Source organism: Talaromyces rugulosus, chromosome I (genome assembly GCF_013368755.1).
Source record: "Talaromyces rugulosus chromosome I, complete sequence".
NCBI classification, from domain to species: domain Eukaryota; kingdom Fungi; phylum Ascomycota; class Eurotiomycetes; order Eurotiales; family Trichocomaceae; genus Talaromyces; species Talaromyces rugulosus.
This window is the reverse complement of record NC_049561.1, coordinates 5543511-5563562: the sequence shown is the minus strand read 5'-3', so window position 1 is coordinate 5563562 and position 20052 is coordinate 5543511. Positions and strand designations below refer to the sequence as shown.

Genomic DNA, 20052 nt, shown 5'->3' with positions numbered 1-20052 from the left:
ATACTAAATGCTGTCAGCTTCTTCTCATTTCCCACAGGATTTTCAATAAAAGGAGATGACTGCGGAGCGGGCCAATCACGGAAGAGATAGGCTTGATTTTGTTCGCCCCGCAGCCAATCACGGCACTCCTGCTGTGCCAAGCCCGTTTTTCCCCAAGGCACTAGTCCGCATTAGGATATTAGTATGTATTTGCGTATATTTTCGTATTATTATTTACGTACGTGTTCATTAATAATGTTTTTATGGTCTGACCTGACTCGTTGGTTGTTGTTATATTCTGACCTGACCAACTAAGTCTACGTGTCCTGATCTAGTCCTGTAACAACAAGTGACTCACACAAAAGTCTCTTTTGACCAGAAACTCAACAGGCACTACTGAATCCGCTAGCCTGCTTCGGATCCTCCTCGCATGGCAGATCCAATAATAACCGGCCTTTGCAAATAGACTTCTCCCCAAGGGCTGGAACTATTGCTAGCAAAAATTATTAATGACCTCACTAGCCCTTGGGCCTTTTTATTGGCGCCCTGCCACTAATTGCTATTAGTCCTGCTGACCCTGTCCAAGTCCAACATGTAATGACCCCGGCCCAGTGTAGCGCCAGGGGATTGATACAGTGATTTTTGAAATCAGGGATAAAAAAAAAGGGGGGGGGAGACAGACAGACAAGTCCAGGGAGAAGCAAATAGAATGTCCGATATCCACTATTGTCTAATAATATTAATCAACAAGAAGAAAGCCAAGAAATTTCCAAGGAGGAGAGAGAAAAAAAAAAAAAAAAAAAACCCCCAACCTAGTAAGTATTTAGTAATCCCTATTTGTGAGAGTCGATCCCAGTTGGGCCCGGCTCCACTCCTGCAGGCCCAGTTGGTTCCCTTTTCCATTATTCTCTGATAGATTGGATTTTTTTCTAGTTTTTAAATTTTAATTTTCTTGGTTGGAGAAAAAAAAAAGGGTCTTCCTATTTTTATTTGTTGATTTTATGACACTTGGACTCACATGGTGTGTTTCTGACTGGCTGAGTAAACCTCCTGTACTAGTTTGAGAACGGGGTATCCACCGAACTGTCAAAAAAAAAAATACTGGAAAAAAAAAACGAGAAAACAAAACCCACATTTTCTCGACACTTCTTTGCTTCCTTGATCGACATCCCTCCCCTCCCTTTTTAACTTCATTGTTGATTACACCAGCAAAGCAGAAAGGGAGGAACAACCTGGAAAGAATTGGGTGTACTCTTTTCTTTTTCGTCAGCGCAACATTCAACTATCGACTTATCAACTATCTTGCGCGAGACACTACAGCACAGACATTATCAGCATCAGAGACATTAGCTGGCCAGAAAGAATATTAGGGGCTGTCGACCTCTTTTTTTTTATATGCACCCCTGATACACGACTCAAGCGGGAAAAGAGACAAACAAATCAGTTGATAGATATCAGGCACATATCAAACCGGTAAGTCAACATATCTATACATTTTCCTTATCCAAGACCTCTTCTACATTTCTCAAATATCCACCATGCTAAGACCACCACGTAGACAGCCATGACCGCTGCGTCCCCGGCAGCTCCTCCGCCCGTCGGAGAAAACGGGGTCAACCATGCGATGAACATGCCGCGCTTCCATCCCATTGCCATCAACCCAAACAACCAACCCCAGACGTCTTCAGCGCAACATCCACCGCCATACCGCTCGTTTGGGGAGCAGCAGCATGGTCTGGCTGCTCCTGCTGCGACGCTTCCCCCGCCGCCGCCGTATCATGCGCCTTCAACATTGCTTCCGCAGCAGCAGCAGCAGCAACAACAACTTCCTCCGCCGCATCATGCTCATGCTCATGCTCATGCTCACCAACATCCACATCAACATCAACATCAACATTTACAGCACCCTGCACATTCAGGGCCTCCGCCGCTTCAGCAGGGCCATCAGCCAATGCCGTTACAGCTCGACCATATCGAAGCGCGTTTACGACAGATAGAACATGAAGAATCAAACCGATCGGCTGCTCGGGCACACTTGCTCTCCGTACGGAAACGAGAAGATGAGGAATTCCGGATGATCACCGAGCGGGCAGAAGCAGAAGAGGAGGTATGTCACCTGTTTTTTTATTATTTTTATTCTCCTCCTCAGTTCTAGTGCTAAATTACTGGCAGGAATTACGGCGACGGAAAAAGAGAATCAAGAGAGAGTCGATGGGACTCACAGTGGACGGACAGATGGAATCGCCTCCACAACCACCCTCGCGCCGACTGTCAGAAACAAGCGCTGCCACGACGCTGGCTTTCTTCAAGCAGCAGAGCCCACCAGAACCTCGACAACCTGAGATGCGACCCCCGCCACCGACGACTATCATCCAACAACAACAGCCACAGCAGCAACAGCAACAGCAACCGTCACAGCAGCAGCAGCAACAACAGCAACCACCGCCACCAGCGCCGATGGCGACCACGGCAGCCAGGGCCGGTCCGATGCTGAGCATGAACATGTCCATGAACGGACCAGGCCCATTCCGCAAGAAACAAAAATACACCATCAAAAACGCCGAAGCCTGGGGCGAACGACACGGCCGACCAGCCACTCGCGACCCCGCGGGACGAGCGCTATGGAAAAGACCCTCGGATGGCCAGTTGGTGTATCTAGACTGCCCATCGCCAGACTGCGGCAAATCCGACTTTCTCACGCTGCACGGCTTCATGTGCCACCTGACCAAAAAGCACAAGGATCGCAGCATGGGCAGTCAATCGCGTGCGCTGGATCTGTGCGGAACCGTGTACGACCCGAATGCGCCGCGCGCTCAACGGCCTGGTATGAAGCGTGGCTCGACCGAGGGCAGTGCGGCTGGATCGATGCATACGGAGGAGCCAGAGGATGACTTTTCGTCTGGTTCGGATGATGAACATGGGTCCCGATCACAGTCACAGCTGCGACAACAACAACAACAGCAACAACAACAGCCTCAGCCAGAGGTGAAAAAGGAGGATTTGTCTGCCATCAGTCCGCCCGAAATAGCAATAAATGGGATTGTCTCCGCTCCGCCGCCGTCGGATTCACCGCAGCAGTCGAGCAGCTCCAACAAGGCCAGCATTGCCTCGATGATTGACAGCAATGTGCGAGCAGAGTCGTGGCGGCCGTCAGAGCCAGCGCCGAGTGTAAAAGAAGAACCGGCGCCGGAGCCTGCTTCTAGCGAAGTCAGGGATTAAATTTATTTGCCTTGTTGAATAGGTGATTTTCTGTTTTGCTTTGTTTAATATCAGATTCCCCATGTGTTGAGCATGTTGTCCGTTTGTGTAGCGGACATGTATTATTTTCTTTCTCTTCTTCTTTCTGCATTGCATTGCATCTCCAAGCGACGCGGGCGGAAGTTTACATGTTCTTTTCGTGATTAGAGTGTATCCATTTGCATCTGTATGTAATGTAGCAGTACTAATTACAGCTACACCTACATCTTTATATTAATACAGATACACAATTTGACTATTTCAAGGACTAGGCTTTAATACAAGGGCATGCACAATATACCCTGTCCCATCCTTGAGCCCGTCCCCCAAGACCTCGTCACTTAGTCGCCACACGTCAAAGACACGCATCGTCTCGCGCAGCCACGTCTCAAAGACATCGGGCGACCGCTGCTGCTGCGCAATCACGCAGACCGTGGGTCTTTCTGCCAAAGTAATTTCTGTCTCAGGGTTTGTATCTGGTTGATATACCGGCCGCAGGCGACAGATATCAGCACATGTCCGCACAAACGCCGGCACGAGTGCTTCGTTGTAGATGCAGTCGCAAGAAATCAACAAATCGAAGCCCGGGTCGGATGGCTCCTCGGCGGTGTTTGGTATGGTTTGTTTCAGGGTGGTGGGGTTGTCGACTTCCCAGTCGAGGGGTGTAAAGGTGATTTTGCTGTTGTTGTTGTTGTTGTTGCTCTTCTCGGTCCTGGATCTTCCGCCGCCGCCACCGCCACGCTTTTTGGGCTGGGCCTGAACATTCTCGTCAATGTTGAGCTTGAAAATTTTGCGCACGTATTCCTGGTCCGTCGCAATGTAATGGCTAACCCGCGGCGCCAGAGCGAGGGCCACAAGCCCAGAGATTCCGCAGCCGAGTTCGACGACGGTGGCCGCGGGGTTCAAGATGGACGCGGCGAAGAAGGGATTCTTTGGCGCGGCAATCCATTCTGCGAACCGGGGAGTGATTTTCCACAGCACTGTGCCGCCGTGAGCTTTTCTTCTCTTCTTCTACTACTACATATAGTATGGGATAGAGGTGGAAATACCTGCACCGGTAGTTCCCCCCTCGCGCCTTGACGAGAGCAGCGTCGGCGACTGGTGGATAGCCAGCTCCTGGCCGTGAAGGGTCACATCAACGACCGAGGCCCGCGCATCGACAAAGCCCAGATTGGCCGAGGGGATGTCGCGCGTGAAGAGGAGGAATGATTCTGTGATCAGCATTAGCATTTTAACTATATATAGTTGATGAAGTATTTTCTTTTTCTCAAAACATACAACCACAACAAAGTCAAGCACCTACCCTCTTCGGCGTCAACGACCTGCTCGCCCAGAGACGAGAGGAAGTCGAGCATTGGGCTGCTCTTGTGGTCGTCTGAGAGTGGTCACCTGAGCGCTGATTTAATCAATTGTTCAAGTGTTGCTGTGATGTTCGGATGTTCAGATGGACGAGAGCGGCGGCGCTTGGCAGAAAAGGGTTTAGCCCTACCCCGCATACGCCATGACCGCATCGTGCAGCTTCCATTGTATTCTCTCTCTATGTATATGGAACATAGATAATGTATATGTGTGTTAATTTGAAATATAGTATACTCAGCTTCAATTTAGAGTTTGTATATATAGATGCAGGGATCCAATGGCGAGGAAACGGCACAGCCTCTGCGCCCCCGTATCCGGTTGGGACGCTGACCCCAACAAACGGGTCGCCGTGGAGACGTCTTTTAGCTGTGTGTCTGTACGTGATATTGATATGCAGCCATTCCGCCGAGGTTGTTGACGTAAATATAAAAGTACACATCCACAACAGGAATGGGAAATAAATAAATAAAAAAGAAAAAAAAAAACACAACAAGTGATAGCTCACAACAGAGGACAACAACAACAACAACAAGTCAACAGCTGCAGGACTAGGGCCCACTAGGGATCAGATCACCAGCCTCGCCCCAGAGGGCCAGACACGAAAGTTACACAGCCTCCGCGGCAGCACGGCCTGGGCTGGACCTTGGATTGGATCTTGGGCGGTTGGGGATATGGAAGAGGAGAGCCTCGGCAGCTATTATTGCAATTACTACTGCAGTAACGTATACGCAAGTGAGGAGACGACGTAACTAACTAACCACCGGGGTGGCCACCGAGCACAGCGGCGCTAGCGACACTAGTGAACAGCTTGCCGCCCTCCGCACCTGGACTGCTTTGCTTCACCAACTCCCCCAGTTGCGCCCACTCCTCTGCCCAGGGCTCTCTTTAGCTGTTGCTTCCAGCTTGATCTGATTTCTCTTCCGGACTTGCCAATTCCCTCTGCATCGCTATTTATATTGTCTATTTCTATTCTACCCCCTGTCCCGGATTGGGCCCTTCCCGGCGTAGCATCCCGCCCGAAAAGCACGCACGCTCCATCCAGCCAGAGAAGGATTTTCACAACAATCACCCTCACAACCACCAACCACACCCTGCAGCCATGGCACACCTCACCACCCTCCAGCCGCGCATGGCCAAGCGCCCGCCCTTCACCGTTGAAGCCTCCGGTTACGAGCCCGTCGAAGGCGAGACCATCCCTCGCCGCCACCCAGCCGCCAAGGACAAGCTCATCACTCGTCCTGCGGAGGGCATCGAGACCACATTCGACATCTTGCGAAGAGGCGCCAAACTGTTTGGCAACGCCAAGTGCGTGGGCTCGCGCTCCCTGATCAAGACCCATGTCGAGAACAAAAAGGTCAAGAAGCTCGTCGACGGCGTCGAGCAGGAGGTTGACAAGAAGTGGACCTACTTTGAAATGAGCGAGTACTCTTACCTGTCCTTTATCGAGTTTGAGCAGCGTGTTCTCCAGATCGGATCCGGCCTGCGCAAGCTTGGCTTGTCCAAGGGCAGCCGTGTCCACCTCTATGCTGCGACCAGGTAAGCTCCCAACTTGTTATATTGCAGCTAAATCACATAGCTAATGGCCGAATCTTCTTACAGCGCCCACTGGTTGTCTGTTGCTCATGGTCAGTTGGTTCCAAATTTAGGATGAAATAAAATGCTCACACACTACAGGCGCTGGATCGCAATCTCTGACCTTTGTCACTGCCTACGATACCCTCGGAGAAGATGGTCTCCGACACTCGCTCAAGCAAACCAAGAGCGATGCCATGTTCCTGGACCCCGCGTTGCTTTCCTCTCTCACCAACGTCCTCAAAGACGCCCCCTCGATTAAGCATATCATCTACAACACCGACGGAGAGGTCAAGCAGAGCGACCTCGACAAGCTCAAGACCGACTTTAGCCATATCAATGTCATCAGCTATGAAGAGCTCCGAAAGCTCGGCGAAGAGAACCCGGTTGACCCGGTTCCCCCCAAGCCCGAGGATCTCTTTTGTATCATGTACACTTCCGGCTCGACTGGCCCTCCCAAGGGTGTATCTCTGACGCAGGAAAATGTGGTCGCAGCGGGTGAGTTTTAGACCAATCACTTTGATTTGTTTTATCATATATATAAGAAAGAAAGGGCTAACATAATCTAGTCGCTGGTGTCACTGAGGTTGTTGGCCCGTACATTGGCCCCGGAGACTCGTTGCTGACCTACCTTCCGCTCGCCCATATCCTCGAGTTTGTCTTTGAAAACGCGACCCTTTTCTGGGGTGGTACCATGGGCTACGGAAACGCCAAGACACTGTCCGACGGCTCGATGCGCAACTGCAAGGGCGATATACGCGAATTCAAGCCAACCATTCTCGTCGGCGTGCCGGCCGTCTTCGAAACCGTCAAGAAGGGAATTTTGGCCCAGTTGAACAAGGCCAGTTTTGTCGCGAGGAACCTGTTCTGGGGCGGAATGACCGCCAAGGCCTTCCTCCTTGCAGCTGGCCTCCCGGGTGCTGGCGTTTTGGATGCCGTTGTTTTCAAGAAAATCAAGGAAGCCACCGGCGGCCGTCTGCGCATATTGATGAACGGTGGTGGGCCGATCGCCAAGGACACGCTCAAGTTCATTTCGTATGCGATCGCTCCGATGATCAGCGGTTACGGCTTGACCGAGACAACTGCCATGGGAGCGCTGCAAGACCCCCAGGCATGGAACCCAGAAGCTCTTGGCGACATCCCCGCTTCGATAGAGATCAAGCTTGTCGACTTCCTGGAAGCCGGCTACTCGGTGAAGAACACGCCTCCACAGGGTGAGATCTTGATCCGCGGTGGCAGTGTCACCCGGGGCTATTACGACAACGAGGAGGAAACCAAGAGCGCCTTTACCGAAGACGGCTGGTTCCAAACCGGAGACATTGGCGAGTTCGACCACTATGGCCATCTGCGAATCATCGACCGGAAGAAGAACCTGGTCAAGACGCTGAATGGCGAGTACATTGCTCTCGAAAAGCTGGAATCTGTCTACCGCGCCCATTCCGTTGTGGGCAACATCTGTGTATATGCTGCGGACAACGAAATCAAGCCGGTTGCCATCATTGTGCCGGCCGAACCTGCTCTGATCAAGATTGCCAAGGCCCACGGGATCGAAGGCGAAAGCCTGGGCTCTCTCGTTCACAAGGAGGATCTGAAGCGCATTGTGTTGAAGGAACTACAGGCCGCTGGCAAGGCTGGTAATCTCCGAGGCATCGAGATCATCGACGGTGTTGTTCTGGCAGATGAGGAATGGACCCCACAAAACGTACGTTTTTTCTTCTTTTTTTTTTCCCCCTTTATGTATTTGTTTATTGACGATTGTTACAGGGATTCACCACTGCCGCCCAAAAGATCCAGCGCAAGAAGATTGTGGACCACTACCGCGCTGACATTAACCGTGCCTATGGCAAATAAACGGCGAGTAGAGGTTGAATAAGTCTTCTAGTCCTGGCTGAAGATGTGTTTGCAGGATTTCCGTATATAATGTAATGATGTCTTTCTCTGTAGTCGCTTTTGGCGATTACAGCTGGCCGGCTTGCTTGCTTGTTTGTTTAATATTTATCAGTAACGTAGCACAATACCATGATGAAGTGTTATCTTCTTACTATTGTAGTTGTAGTTTTATTATCGTAGCTTAGGTATATCCATAATTCCATATACAAAGTAGTTAATGCCAAGACCCACTCCGGAGCTTAGTTGGCTCAGACAAATGTTTCCGCGACAACCTCCAACCAGACTCAGTCCCATCAGACACAAAATGTCTTTCTGGAGGTACCTCTCTTTCTTTCTCCCTCTTCCGCAGCTCTCCAAATTCTAACAATGATAAAAACATACAGCTCATACAAAAACCTCTCCCCGCGCACCCGCCTCTTCTTCGGCGTCGGCCTCATGGCCTGGGCTGGCATCGGCATGACCGCGTCGCCGCAGGTCGAGTCGGCATTGGGCATGGTGCCGACGGAGCAGGAGAAGGAGGAGTTGGACCGGAAGCTGAATGTTCGCGTTGTGAGGGTGGACAAGGAGTGATGCGCGTCTTGAATAATGGAATACGACGGACTACGAATCACGGATTATACAGCTCTTCAGAAAGAGAATTTCAACGTGTCAATGGGGATGGGGATAATACTGGCTGTGCTGGTGCAGAATGGTCTGGGAGATGAGAGAGATCACACCAGCGAACAGCCCTGGAATACGCATTCTTGCTACGACTTTGTACGGCCTATACTAGTCGATCGATGCTTGAACTTGCCGGGATTTTATTTCCTCTCACGCACGTCTTTCCAGACGTGTGTTGTCTCGCTACATACTTTGGCATTTGTATTATTATACGACTACATGTTTATTCAAAAAAAATCGATGGACTTTTCAACTGCTACATTTTTTTTTATTCCCCTCTCAACATTGAACCTCCCTGATCAACTGCTCATGTCGCGCACTCCTCGCCTTCAAAGCACACTGATACTCCACTGGACGACTGATAATCCCCGGCTCGAAATCAACAACCTGCTCGCCGGCGGCCGCCTCGGCATTGTCACGCGGCTGGCTGATCGAAAACACAGCCAGCGTCTGCGCAATCGTAAGAAACAGAAAGTTGTCAGCAAACAGACGACCGGGACAGATGCGTCGGCCGAATCCATAGGCTACGTCGCGCGGATCTGGTTCGGGGGTTTCTGTGAGGAAACGGGATGGGTTGAATGTTGATGGATTGTGGTAGACGGATGGGTCGTGAGTGAATGACCTAGTTTGTTAATCTTTTTCGTTTTGAACTGAACTGCAAGAGAGAGAAAAAAGCTCACCATATATTAGCCACAATGATAGCCCCCTTTGGAATCAAATACCCCTCGACCACCTCATCTACATCCGACTTGTGCGGCAGACCAAGCGGCGCAATCGGATGCCAGCGCATGGTTTCCTTGACAATAGCATCTATATACGGCAGCTGTGCACGGTCTGCTGCTGCTGGCAGTCTGTCTGACCCAACCACGCGGTCGATTTCTTCATGCGCGCGCCGCTGGACGTCCGGGTTGAGCATGAGAGCGAGAAAGTAGCACTTGATCTCGGACACGATCTGTCCCGTTTTTTTTTTTTTGTCAGTATCAATGGATATAACAGAACTTTTTTTTTAAAGGGAATTATGTACCGTGTCGTCCCCACCACCGTACAATGCAAAACTGGTCCATCGCACTGCTTCCTCGTCCTCGCCGGCCTCGAGCGCATTCGACGTAAACGACGGTACATGCGTGCCCGCGGCCATTTCGTGCTTTGTAAAGGCAAACCCCCGTCTGGTGGATTCCATAACTGTCTTGCGGAACTCGCGTGCGACGCGCTGGAATCCGGCGCCGGGGAACCATTCTGGGATGAATTTCACTGGTACTGTTTTTAGCATCTTCTTTGATCTCGGGAAATGGTTCGGTAAGACTTACAAGAAGGAATCACATCAACTAGCCAGGATCCAGGCATCGCTGCCTGCGAGAATTCCAGCAGTGCTCTGTCGGCTAGTTTTATGAGCGGATCGTTGCCGTCTGGTGATGCCGAGTATCCATATGTCATTTTCAGGATTGCCGTTACAACCTCACTGAGGCTGTCAGATTATAATCTTTATAGTTTGGGAGTGAAAAAATGGCATACGTCCTGATATGCTCTCCAAACCGCTCCGGCTGCTCCAACAACCTCAGCAGACATTTCCTCGACTCGGTCTCCTGAAGCCCATTGAACTGCGCGGCGGCTTTGTGTGAGCCGAGCACGCGGCCGATGATCTTGCGGTATGTGTGGAAAAGAGGCGTGTTGTTCTGGCTCGAGAGCGTCTTTTCCCATCCAACTCTGTATCCATCAGTAAAATCAGTATCGCCAGTGTCGACCGAAAAGGTTGGAGAGAGAGAGAGAGAGAAGACTAACAGCTCATTAGCAAAGACAAGACGTGGTCTAGACGAGTGGTTCGCCGAGCGTTTCTCAAGAATCTCACGCGCCAGACTCGTATCGTTGATGATGATCAGTTTCTGGTTGAACGCGCTGACGCAGCTGATCGGTCCTATCATTTCTGTCAGCTGACCTATGACCCTAATAACAAGGGTATGGAGGGTTATGGAGAAAAAGGACCTACCATATAAATCTTTATGCTTTGCCCAATGTGACCACTCTTTCTCCCCTGGTCGAGGCATATCGAGTAGATTGCCGATGAGAAACCTGGGTTTCGGACCTGGTGGGAGTGGAGGTGTAGCTGGCTTTCGGAAGATCTTGAGGGTAAAGTATATGCCCAAAACGGCAACCATCAAAGAGATGGTAAACAACCCCATATTTATCGAGATAATATCGATTCCGTTATAGAATGTCTCGCAGTTGTCGACAGAGGATGCCTAAAGCGTCAAGAATAAAACAACTGAATTGACCGAATTATTTCAGGGGCATGAAGCTATCCAGGGAGGGGAGATATTCTTTACGTGCGCAAAGCGGTGCTGATTCAGGAACCTCTGCGTAGTCAGGTGAGCTGATTCCATCCGACTTACTGTCGACAATAGTATTGTTACTCAAAAGCCCTTCGGACATTCTTTTGTCTTTTATGTCTACGAAAGGTCCGCCCTCTCGGTACTGCCCGAAAAAATGTGCAACAAAGAAGCAAAACAAGACAAAGAAATCTTCTCGCAAGATTATCACAATTGGCACGTTCCGAGTTAGTTTGTTTTTACTAAATTGCACTAACAATGATAATTATCTTAACTGGTTAAAATACATGCCATCTGCCAGTACCTATCACTAGTAGTGTCATTTGACCTGTTTGCTGCGTCATATCTAGGGGCTACGATTAGTTGATCACATTCAATTGCGCGGGTGCATCTACACTACATATGTACGTGACATGTCTTGACAGTGCGGCGTATTCATTTATTTGTAGACACAATAATATACAGCCTGTTTCATTTCTCTTGTGTCTAAGCACCCGAAGTCCAAATTCCATATGCTATTCACTGTGCGGACGATGGAGACAGAAACTGTTGATTAAAATCGATGAAATTCAGGCCCCACTGCAAGAATAGCATTGTAAGTGTCGAGATAATAGTTGTGTGATCGTGGGATATCTCTCTCACTACACAGATCAACTGGTAATCAACTCCTTATACAAACAGCTTTTCCTCCGGTAGATGATAAAGAACATAAAGTAGGTAATTTCTTAATTGTTTGCTAGCAACTAAACAAAAGTTAATAATAGCAACCAGCAGAATTAACACGTCTTGGCACTGTTAAATCACAACTACAAGCACAGCCTCGCCCGGTGTAGCCCTATGTGTATTGGGCCACTAGACCATTTGATTTGTGTAGCATTGTTTCGTCCGAAAACTGGGCTTCAAATTTCAGTTTTCTTTGTACTGTTGTTATTATTTTGTTACGGAGTATATATGCATCACTTTTTCATGGATAGTGGATAATAAGGTTCTTATTGCATCGCCCGTCGCAATCGATTCGGCCTAGCTTGGTCATAAATATTTCGGATATCGGCATATAAGTTATAACCGTATAGCCAAGTTCCTCCGACTCCTGCCGGATACTCTTGCAGGATTTAGTAACTTGGTAATTCGCAAGTGGATATAATTGGACTGAACCCGTTGGATTTTCTTAAGGATCTTTTAAAAGTCTAAACTAGGGTTTGACATTGAACCAAATAACGACTTGTTATCCACTGTACTCGGTAATTTGTCATCCGTACGTACCAACAAGAAACCCCTTAACGGGAACGGCGGGTGCGTATTGACATTGTTGGTGGGTTTTTGGTACTAACCATATATAGAGATATTCCTACTAGCGTACGAAGTTGCTATTGAAACCTAGTTTTTTTGGCCCCTATAGTTGGTATTATTGAAGATCTTAACCAACTCCTTCTATACCTAAAAGGTACTCTGTATTGCCAGAGAATATCTATTATTTCTCGCTTTTCGGTTGACGTTTCAGGGTTTTGTTAACTCCCCATTACGTTTCTCATTTCACTACGTACCTGCTCTGCCGTTGGAGTGTCTGTTTTTACGCTGTTACCAAATACCCCTAACATATTTTGTAAGAGGTTAACATCAGGTGGTATAAAACTAATATGCAATAAATGTACACGCCAATTCCCATGATTCAATGTTACAACACAACAATCAAAATGCAAAATCCGCCTCTGTTTCATCCATCCTTTCCATAGCACCCTTGATAAAATCCTGAATGGGTTTATCGGGTAACTCAACCCACCATTTGTGATGAAGTGATCGAGCGTTCCGATCATACGAAGGGTTGAGCTGCGTAATATCGTTCCAAGTGGTATTGAGGACCTGCCACGGCATCTGCCCATCGGTTCGATGTGCAAAGTTCAACAGATTCTGCTCCGGGTAATTCAAGTCAAAGGGGACAGGGTTTTCAAGGAGCGAGAGATAGAAATCGAACATCTCCTTGGATGGGGAGATGACGAAGAACCCGGCGTTCATGTAGTTGTCTACCTCGTAAAAGGTCTCGTTCTCCGGCGGCTTCTTGTTCGCTTCGATCCAAATGTCGTGAATACCGGCCATCATGTATTTTTGTGGTGGTGTAACAGACATGCTGGCTAATGGATCGATGGCTTCGGGTGGAGCAGGGAGCGAGTCTCTTATATCGGTGGCTGGTATCGAGAAAATTTCATCCATAGGTTTCAGTATCACTGTGTCGGCATCGACAAAGACAACTTTCTCGTAGTCAGTCAACGACCAGAGGTTTAGCTTGGCCATAACCCCTTCCCACCGAGACGTCGTGGGTTGAAACCAGTCTCGCTCCACGTCGTCAACTGAGATGACCGTCGCACCGCCGTGTCGGAGGATGTCCTGTCTTTCCTGCTCGACGTCCTTGGTCACCAAGACAATGAATGGGGTACCATTTCGTGCTCGGGTTGGCGGGTCGTGAATTAGCTGGTATGTGAGGAGCTTCACGGCGGTGAAGTATTTCTCCGAATCGGTTCCATTATACCCTGACAAGAAAGTGGCAAAGGCATTTTTTGACGTCGAGGAAGCGTTGTGGTGGTGTTTCTGGGAGACGAACTCGTCGTGGGAGACAGGCTCATAGTGTGGGACGACATCAAGGTGATCCGAATAGTATCGTGTGCTCGTTAACCATAAAAAGGAAAGGAGTAGCAAGGTGAGTGGCGTAAGAATCAGGACTTTGATGGCCCATGACTCTCGGAGAGGATACATAATAAGAACATTCAAGGACTGGGGGGCATGAACAGGCTTGATTGCAGAGGTCAGGACCGAAAGTCTGAGATCGTGTGAAGTCCTCACAATATATGCGAGCGCAGTCGACACCTGGACAGCCTTTTCACCACTTGATACGCCGGGCTGGCCGGTCAGTTCCTTCAGACCCGCCTCTACACATGGTGCTAAATGGCTTGGCCCTATGCTGAATGCGAAGAGCAGACATATTACCGCCTTCTTACGCACCGGGGAGATAGGAATTTCGTACCCAAGATCTACAGTTTGTCTGGCCTGCGCCTTGCTGGTCAGCGTGGTTCTCGTGGAGTGTTATTCTAATTTTGGTGCAGGGTTGCATATACTTTGAAACGGGAGGGTCTATGACATTCCATACACTGGTTTGATAAGCAATCAGTTAAAAATCAGTCAAAGATTACGCTAGCTAGGATCTAATCAGGGTGGCTATCAAGTTTATGTTTACCTCACTCAACTACACAAGTATGCAATATGTCACGAGAGGAGGTTGACAGTTATAAGTTCTTTTTTCCCCTTCGTAGCAAAAATTAAATGGTATTTATTTCTGTTCACCTAAGAATCTTTTAGGAAATGGACAACTCTGGCTCCATACTGCCAGAAATCTTGCTGCCTGGAATGGCGCACCTGCGACCCTTTGCGAGCGTTAGCGTCCCACGCGCACCAAGTAAAATCAAGAATTTGATGTTGGTCACAGTTGGTGCCCACTACCATGGTTGCTTTTGGAAATGTGCTGTAATGTTAGAAGCATAATTAAATACATAAATCTTATTTGGAGCTGCTTGACTTGATAAAATTTAGTCACAACCCACATTGATCTACTTCCCTATCGTAGTAATTTTTTCGACGACCATTCAAGTCATTTGTAAATGATTTCATACTCTAGAATAAAATGAAACAACAATAACGTCAAGGAAATCTTGTTCTCTTTGTACGCTTGAGAAGCGTATCGTCGACAAAAATATATACCAAAAACCAGAATTCCCATTAAGGAAGGGTCTTCGTTGTTGGTTATTTTCATTAGGGTTTCGCTGTTTTTGGACTAGTGGTAAAAAATAGCCATTAAGCCCTAACAACAACTCATCTCATTGAGAAAACCAAGTTATTAACCTGGATATTTTACTTCTACAGATCCCACAGCGATACACATTTAACAACCGCCGGCTTTTTAAATGTTATATGTTGTTAGTGCCTGAGATTTCAGGCAGCCATCGCACTCTCATACAGCGGGTTACGGCGGTTACGACGGGGCTCCTGAATTGCTTGGCAGGTGTAAACCAACATTTTCATGGCTTAGCACTAGTAGAAAAAAAATAATCAATTGAGTTTTCAGTGCGTATAGAATTTGTATATGTTCCATTTAATTTATTAAAGTTTAGATTAGAGGTCTGGGTTTGGGTGAAGGGTTACGCTTTGGGTTACGGAGTAGAAAAGATTAGGATTAAAGGTGACTGCACAATTTGTCACAGTGAGGCCCAATTTATACAGTTGTTTGCAAAACCAGTGCACCAGTTGACGCTTTTACTAACTTCAATTGACGGCCATTTCAGGGTTTAGCAGTTGTAGACATGGGTACTCCAATCTCGCTTTTGACACACTCTTGTGCAATACCATGTCCAACACAGTGGGCACCCATACTTTGACGGTTTATAGCAAAGTCGGCACAGTTTGCGATCCATATTTCTTACTGACGGCATTTTGTGCATCTGTTTCAGCGAGCTTTTCCCCCTATTATAATTGATTTTTCAAGTTGTAACTTATTTAATTAGTAAGTTATTTCTTATATAAGATATACTTAGAGGTAGGAAAGTGGGATAACCAGGCCTTTAAATAGAGATATAAACTATATCTGCTTTTAAGATACAGAAATTATTTTAGAGAAGAGAAGTTTTCTAGGCAATTCTTAATAATATGATATAAGAGAAAACTTACGTCACACTTGAAAGTCTTTTAGAAAAAGGTAATTTATCTCGCTGTGCCATCTACGCTATTAACAGAGCCGCTGATGCTTGATGTAGAAGGTCTCTATGTAGAAGGAGACATGGCATAGTGAGCGCCATGCACAGAATGTCTTTAAGGAATGTCAAGAATTAAGGGATGAAAACTAATCCCATATCTCGTATTACTGCTAGTTCTTGGGCAATTCCTATGTAGGAAAAACTGTCTCATGAGTTCCACGTATTAAGAATATGCTATGCGCAACCAGAAATACTTTATAAACGAAGTAGCTCTTTCTACTCTAAGCAATATAAGAGAATAATTCACTAGTAAACTCTAGATTAATGCCTAAGTAGGCTTCAAAGTAATTTATCATTTGAACCTCCTCATAAACTATCTCTTGACTTATAATAGCTTCACATGATTTCTAATCGTTTTTTTATCTTTCAAGAAATTCAGCCATATTTTACTCTCAAGAAGATATCTAAGGGTAGTGAGGACTTCAACAGGCTTTTTAAATGGTCTAGTCTTAGCTCTCGCCATAAACATGGTGGATGGTACTAGAAGGAATTTAATGGAAGTAAACCTTTTTAATTTTTAACATAAGCTCTGTAACTGTAACTACACTGTAGAAAATACAAATGATGCCATAAAAATCTATAAGGAGTTTTTTTGGTTCAAATATAGTATGCAGAATCTTCCATGCACTTATAAAGGCTTTGTATTTCACGCAGTACCTTTAACACGACATTATTATTTTCCTAGTCCAATAGACAGTCGATAGTCTAATTAGAAGTTGAGGTCTCACCAAAATCCCTTTAGACAAAAACAAATATGGAGATTATGGTTATCTTCTCATATCCTTAACTGAAGTTGATGCTGGAGTTGACGTTTAAATATTTCATATATAAGTGTATTTTGCAAGACAAATTAAGCAGAGTGATTAAATACATCCGAAAGGATTGAGGAGTCGAGAATTATACAAAGTATTCGGTGATTAAACATGATACTGAATAAAGAATTAAGATTTTTGTTATATATCTTTTCTACAAATAATTAGATGTATTGGGTCAGTAGGCGAACTTGAACCAAAATTCCATATCGTTTTCTGAGATTTTTTGTAATAGTTTTACCAATTTCTCCAAAAATTCTTCATTACCAGCATTGATATTTTCATTCTTGGAGTAAAATATCGCTACACTTTTATAGTTATAATTCTCTATTATAGCTACAGTCGTAGCATATTTGATGTTAAGATTTTTAATATTCTCCCAAAGTCTCAATTTTTTGGTAGTTTTAAATCTGGTCAGAATCGTAGCTAAGCAACCTTCTTTTCAAACTAGAAAGAGCTGCCTCTGAGTGATTAATGAATATTTTATCTTCTCCGGTTTCAAGGTCTTCAATTAATGCTGAATCACGGACAAGGTCACTGTTAGAAGTTGTTGTTCTCTAGCAATCTGGGAGGTAGTGAGTTCAATACCCATGATTATACCTTGTGTAAACTCTCGCGTTGATCATGCTAGTTTTAGAGCCATTTGGATTAGTTCTGTACAGTCATATTTGTCAATCAAGAAGGATGATTAAAGTTATATGCACCGGAGGATCTACCTGTTGGCGGGAGCATGGGTAACGTCTGTATTACGATTAGATATAATCTACTGTTCTGAGTTATGAACCATTCTATACTGTCTTATTACTGAATTTTTGAGACAGGGGCTCCGGAATAATGGATGAAGCCTCATTGGGCTCTATACCTACAGACTTACCTTCTCAATTGATGCTGGTCAGTGAGCGTATACCGCGATTTCCACTCTTTTTGTCTAGGGGCTATTCGATGCAGTTGCCAGCCATGATTTCAATATATATATTATTATGCTTGAATTACCTTATGGGATAAACTAACTTCCTAGCATGGGCCCTTCCCTCTCGAACAGGACAGACACCATCTAATACATTCTCTAATCCTTCCTGCTTGATCTCCCGAGGCATAACCCCTATCTTATCTTATCTTCTGCTAGAAGAGCTTCGATTATGCGGTAGAAAGAGGACATGAAGCTCTTATCTTCATCAGAAGCCTCCCAAGTCTTGCGAATATCGAACGCGTCGTTTATCATGGTAAATCGCTTCCCAAAGCAGGTATATACGAAGTTCCACTTGCTGAATATTGTGGGCTGTAGGAGGATAATTGGAAGTCGGCATCAGGGAAGCGCATCTGTAATCTCTCTGATTTGCTTCTTCCTCTTGTGTCGCGGTGAAGCATTGGTAGCAAAAATCCGTGGCCTGTTCATTTCCTATGCAATCCAGTATGAAGGACAACCCTGTTTCGCGGGAGAGCTCTTTGATCTGTGTTATAGAGTGCGGGATTTTGTAACTCACAAATTTGTCAGGTCCTAATGACTCGATCCAAGGTATGTTTGTTCGGAGCATGTTGTAATAACCCGAAATCCAGATCTATGAGAGATTTTTTATTTGAGAAATGATATGGCATTTAAGAAGGAGCTCAATACTTACAGCTTGGTGAGCTGAATTGCAAGACTACCTGTTCAATGTTGCGGTGCTTCCACCATATATAAAAACCGTCTGGTTTTTTGTGGTTGAATCTACCTTCGGCAGCGGGAGAGGCAGAGATTGATACAACATTGAATGCTTGTCCTGCTGTACTCAGACCCATACCGATAGTAGATTCTTCATTGGATGAGATATGATCCGGTAAACGAATAATAACCTCCTCATCAACAGTTAAATATTCGCGAAATGACCCATATGCTATAGTTTGCGGCGTGGCCCGTGAAACGTCAGCCTTTTTTTGATATTCTGCCCGACGGAACTATTGAATAGTTCTCACAGCCATGCACAAACCCAGCTACACGATCCCTGATATTCCACGAGACCTGCCCTATCTCCACGGCCTCACCAGAAAAGTCATAGCCCAATCTCCCCCTCAGGCGCACGCAGTTGTCCAGAGCCATCCAGTCAGAGCGATTGAGTGCCACAGCATATGTCTGAATCAAAAGCTGGCCCAAGTCTGGAGATGGGATGGATAAGTCATGTATGACTTGGGCCTCATCCGAGCCTTTCATGATTATTGTTGATTGGATCTTGAGATCCGACATGGCGTGCTCTTCAAATCCAAGGTCTTTAAGAGAACTAGATCAGAAAACACTATACCATGCGTTAAATTTTACTTGTGGTTCTTGGGCTTATGGAATTAAAACGGAAAAAGGTAGTTAGTATATATACTACGATTATGAGCCCATGTTTAACCCGAATATGACATGGATGTCATAAGCTACTTCAACATTGAATTAATAGATACCCGAATGACTCTCGGAGCGTGAATGATGCCATCACATAGTCTACGGCGTATGAGTCGAAAATTTTGAACGGGTGTATGTATTTTAAAATATTTTTTCTTGGAAAAGTTTGTTCCGGTGGTGTGCTGGGGCGATAGGCTATGCGATGCGTTGATAGCCTATCCACAACCAAACCGCCCCAAGTTAAAATACAGAACAACCAACCACCGCACGACACATTCAAGGTTACTTTTAGCAAAAGTTTAATACAAAGACTCATGCTACTGCGCGATTTTCGGATCTACCTGGTTCCGATGATCTGATTGAAGAGTGCATTTATGGTGGAGCATCATGTTGACCGCCGTGCCTTTATATAAATCTAACAAGATCCCCGCAAATTACATTTGTATCAATTGATTGCTTCCTACAATCTTTGAAACCAGAAAATAAAAAAAATCCTCTTTCAAAAATATTGAAACCCTACAAATTCAATCTCAAAATGGAAGAGCCAACCTACGACCCTAGGTAAGTCGCAATGCCCAGTAACTTATCAACTCCAGCCAGACATTAAAGAAAAACCCAGCCGGCCAATGCCCGCTCTCAATATCGCTTATTCCTACCGGCTAGTTGGCATCCCAAACAAGACTGTTGTCACCCTGCGAGTCGAATTCCCCCCAAACGGCTCGACTCCTCCCCACCGTCACGGCGGCGCAAATGTGGCCGTGTTTGTCCTCAAGGGCACAGTGCAGAACAAGATGAACGATGACCCGATGAAGGTGATTGGGGAGGGTGGGACCTGGTTTGAAGCGCCAGGATGTCATCATCGAATCAGTAATAATGCTAGCGAGACCGAGCCGGCGACGGTGATTGCCACCATGATTACTGATACGGATGCCTTTGAGAGGGATGGGATGGCTGCTTTGATCCAGATTGATGAGGAGTACGTAAAATAGAGAGTATATTGAGGAGAAAATCTACGACAAAATTCACTAAACCGAGAATCTCTAAATTTCAACTGACAT

General features: G+C 46.3%; 7 protein-coding genes across 7 annotated transcripts; 4 read left to right on the top strand and 3 right to left on the bottom strand.

Moving 5' to 3' along the window:
* Positions 1–1543: 1543 nt before the first annotated feature.
* TRUGW13939_01897 (uncharacterized protein) lies at positions 1544–3198 on the top strand (the record flags this gene model as incomplete). The annotated part of the gene is made up of 2 exons (XM_035485094.1): positions 1544–2086; positions 2152–3198. The coding sequence occupies 2 exons, from the start codon at positions 1544–1546 to the stop codon at positions 3196–3198; spliced, it is 1590 nt and encodes a 529-aa protein (XP_035340987.1).
* Positions 3199–3477: 279 nt separating this feature from the next.
* On the bottom strand, positions 3478–4571 carry TRUGW13939_01896 (uncharacterized protein; the record flags this gene model as incomplete). The annotated part of the gene is made up of 3 exons (XM_035485093.1): positions 3478–4196; positions 4266–4427; positions 4520–4571. The coding sequence occupies 3 exons, from the start codon at positions 4569–4571 to the stop codon at positions 3478–3480; spliced, it is 933 nt and encodes a 310-aa protein (XP_035340986.1).
* A 1103-nt stretch (positions 4572–5674) lies between these two features.
* Positions 5675–7998, top strand: TRUGW13939_01895 (uncharacterized protein; the record flags this gene model as incomplete). The annotated part of the gene is made up of 5 exons (XM_035485092.1): positions 5675–6111; positions 6175–6200; positions 6250–6645; positions 6717–7849; positions 7912–7998. 5 exons carry the CDS (start codon positions 5675–5677, stop codon positions 7996–7998), a joined length of 2079 nt encoding a protein of 692 aa, XP_035340985.1.
* Positions 7999–8341: 343 nt separating this feature from the next.
* TRUGW13939_01894 (uncharacterized protein) lies at positions 8342–8607 on the top strand (the record flags this gene model as incomplete). The annotated part of the gene is made up of 2 exons (XM_035485091.1): positions 8342–8355; positions 8421–8607. 2 exons carry the CDS (start codon positions 8342–8344, stop codon positions 8605–8607), a joined length of 201 nt encoding a protein of 66 aa, XP_035340984.1.
* A 369-nt stretch (positions 8608–8976) lies between these two features.
* Positions 8977–10874, bottom strand: TRUGW13939_01893 (uncharacterized protein; the record flags this gene model as incomplete). The annotated part of the gene is made up of 7 exons (XM_035485090.1): positions 8977–9319; positions 9378–9649; positions 9722–9948; positions 10005–10156; positions 10210–10401; positions 10477–10609; positions 10682–10874. The coding sequence occupies 7 exons, from the start codon at positions 10872–10874 to the stop codon at positions 8977–8979; spliced, it is 1512 nt and encodes a 503-aa protein (XP_035340983.1).
* A 1836-nt stretch (positions 10875–12710) lies between these two features.
* TRUGW13939_01892 (uncharacterized protein) lies at positions 12711–14513 on the bottom strand (the record flags this gene model as incomplete). The annotated part of the gene is made up of 2 exons (XM_035485089.1): positions 12711–14060; positions 14427–14513. 2 exons carry the CDS (start codon positions 14511–14513, stop codon positions 12711–12713), a joined length of 1437 nt encoding a protein of 478 aa, XP_035340982.1.
* Positions 14514–19620: 5107 nt separating this feature from the next.
* On the top strand, positions 19621–19983 carry TRUGW13939_01891 (uncharacterized protein; the record flags this gene model as incomplete). Its single annotated transcript, XM_035485088.1, has 1 exon — positions 19621–19983. The coding sequence occupies one exon, from the start codon at positions 19621–19623 to the stop codon at positions 19981–19983; it is 363 nt and encodes a 120-aa protein (XP_035340981.1).
* Positions 19984–20052: the final 69 nt, after the last annotated feature.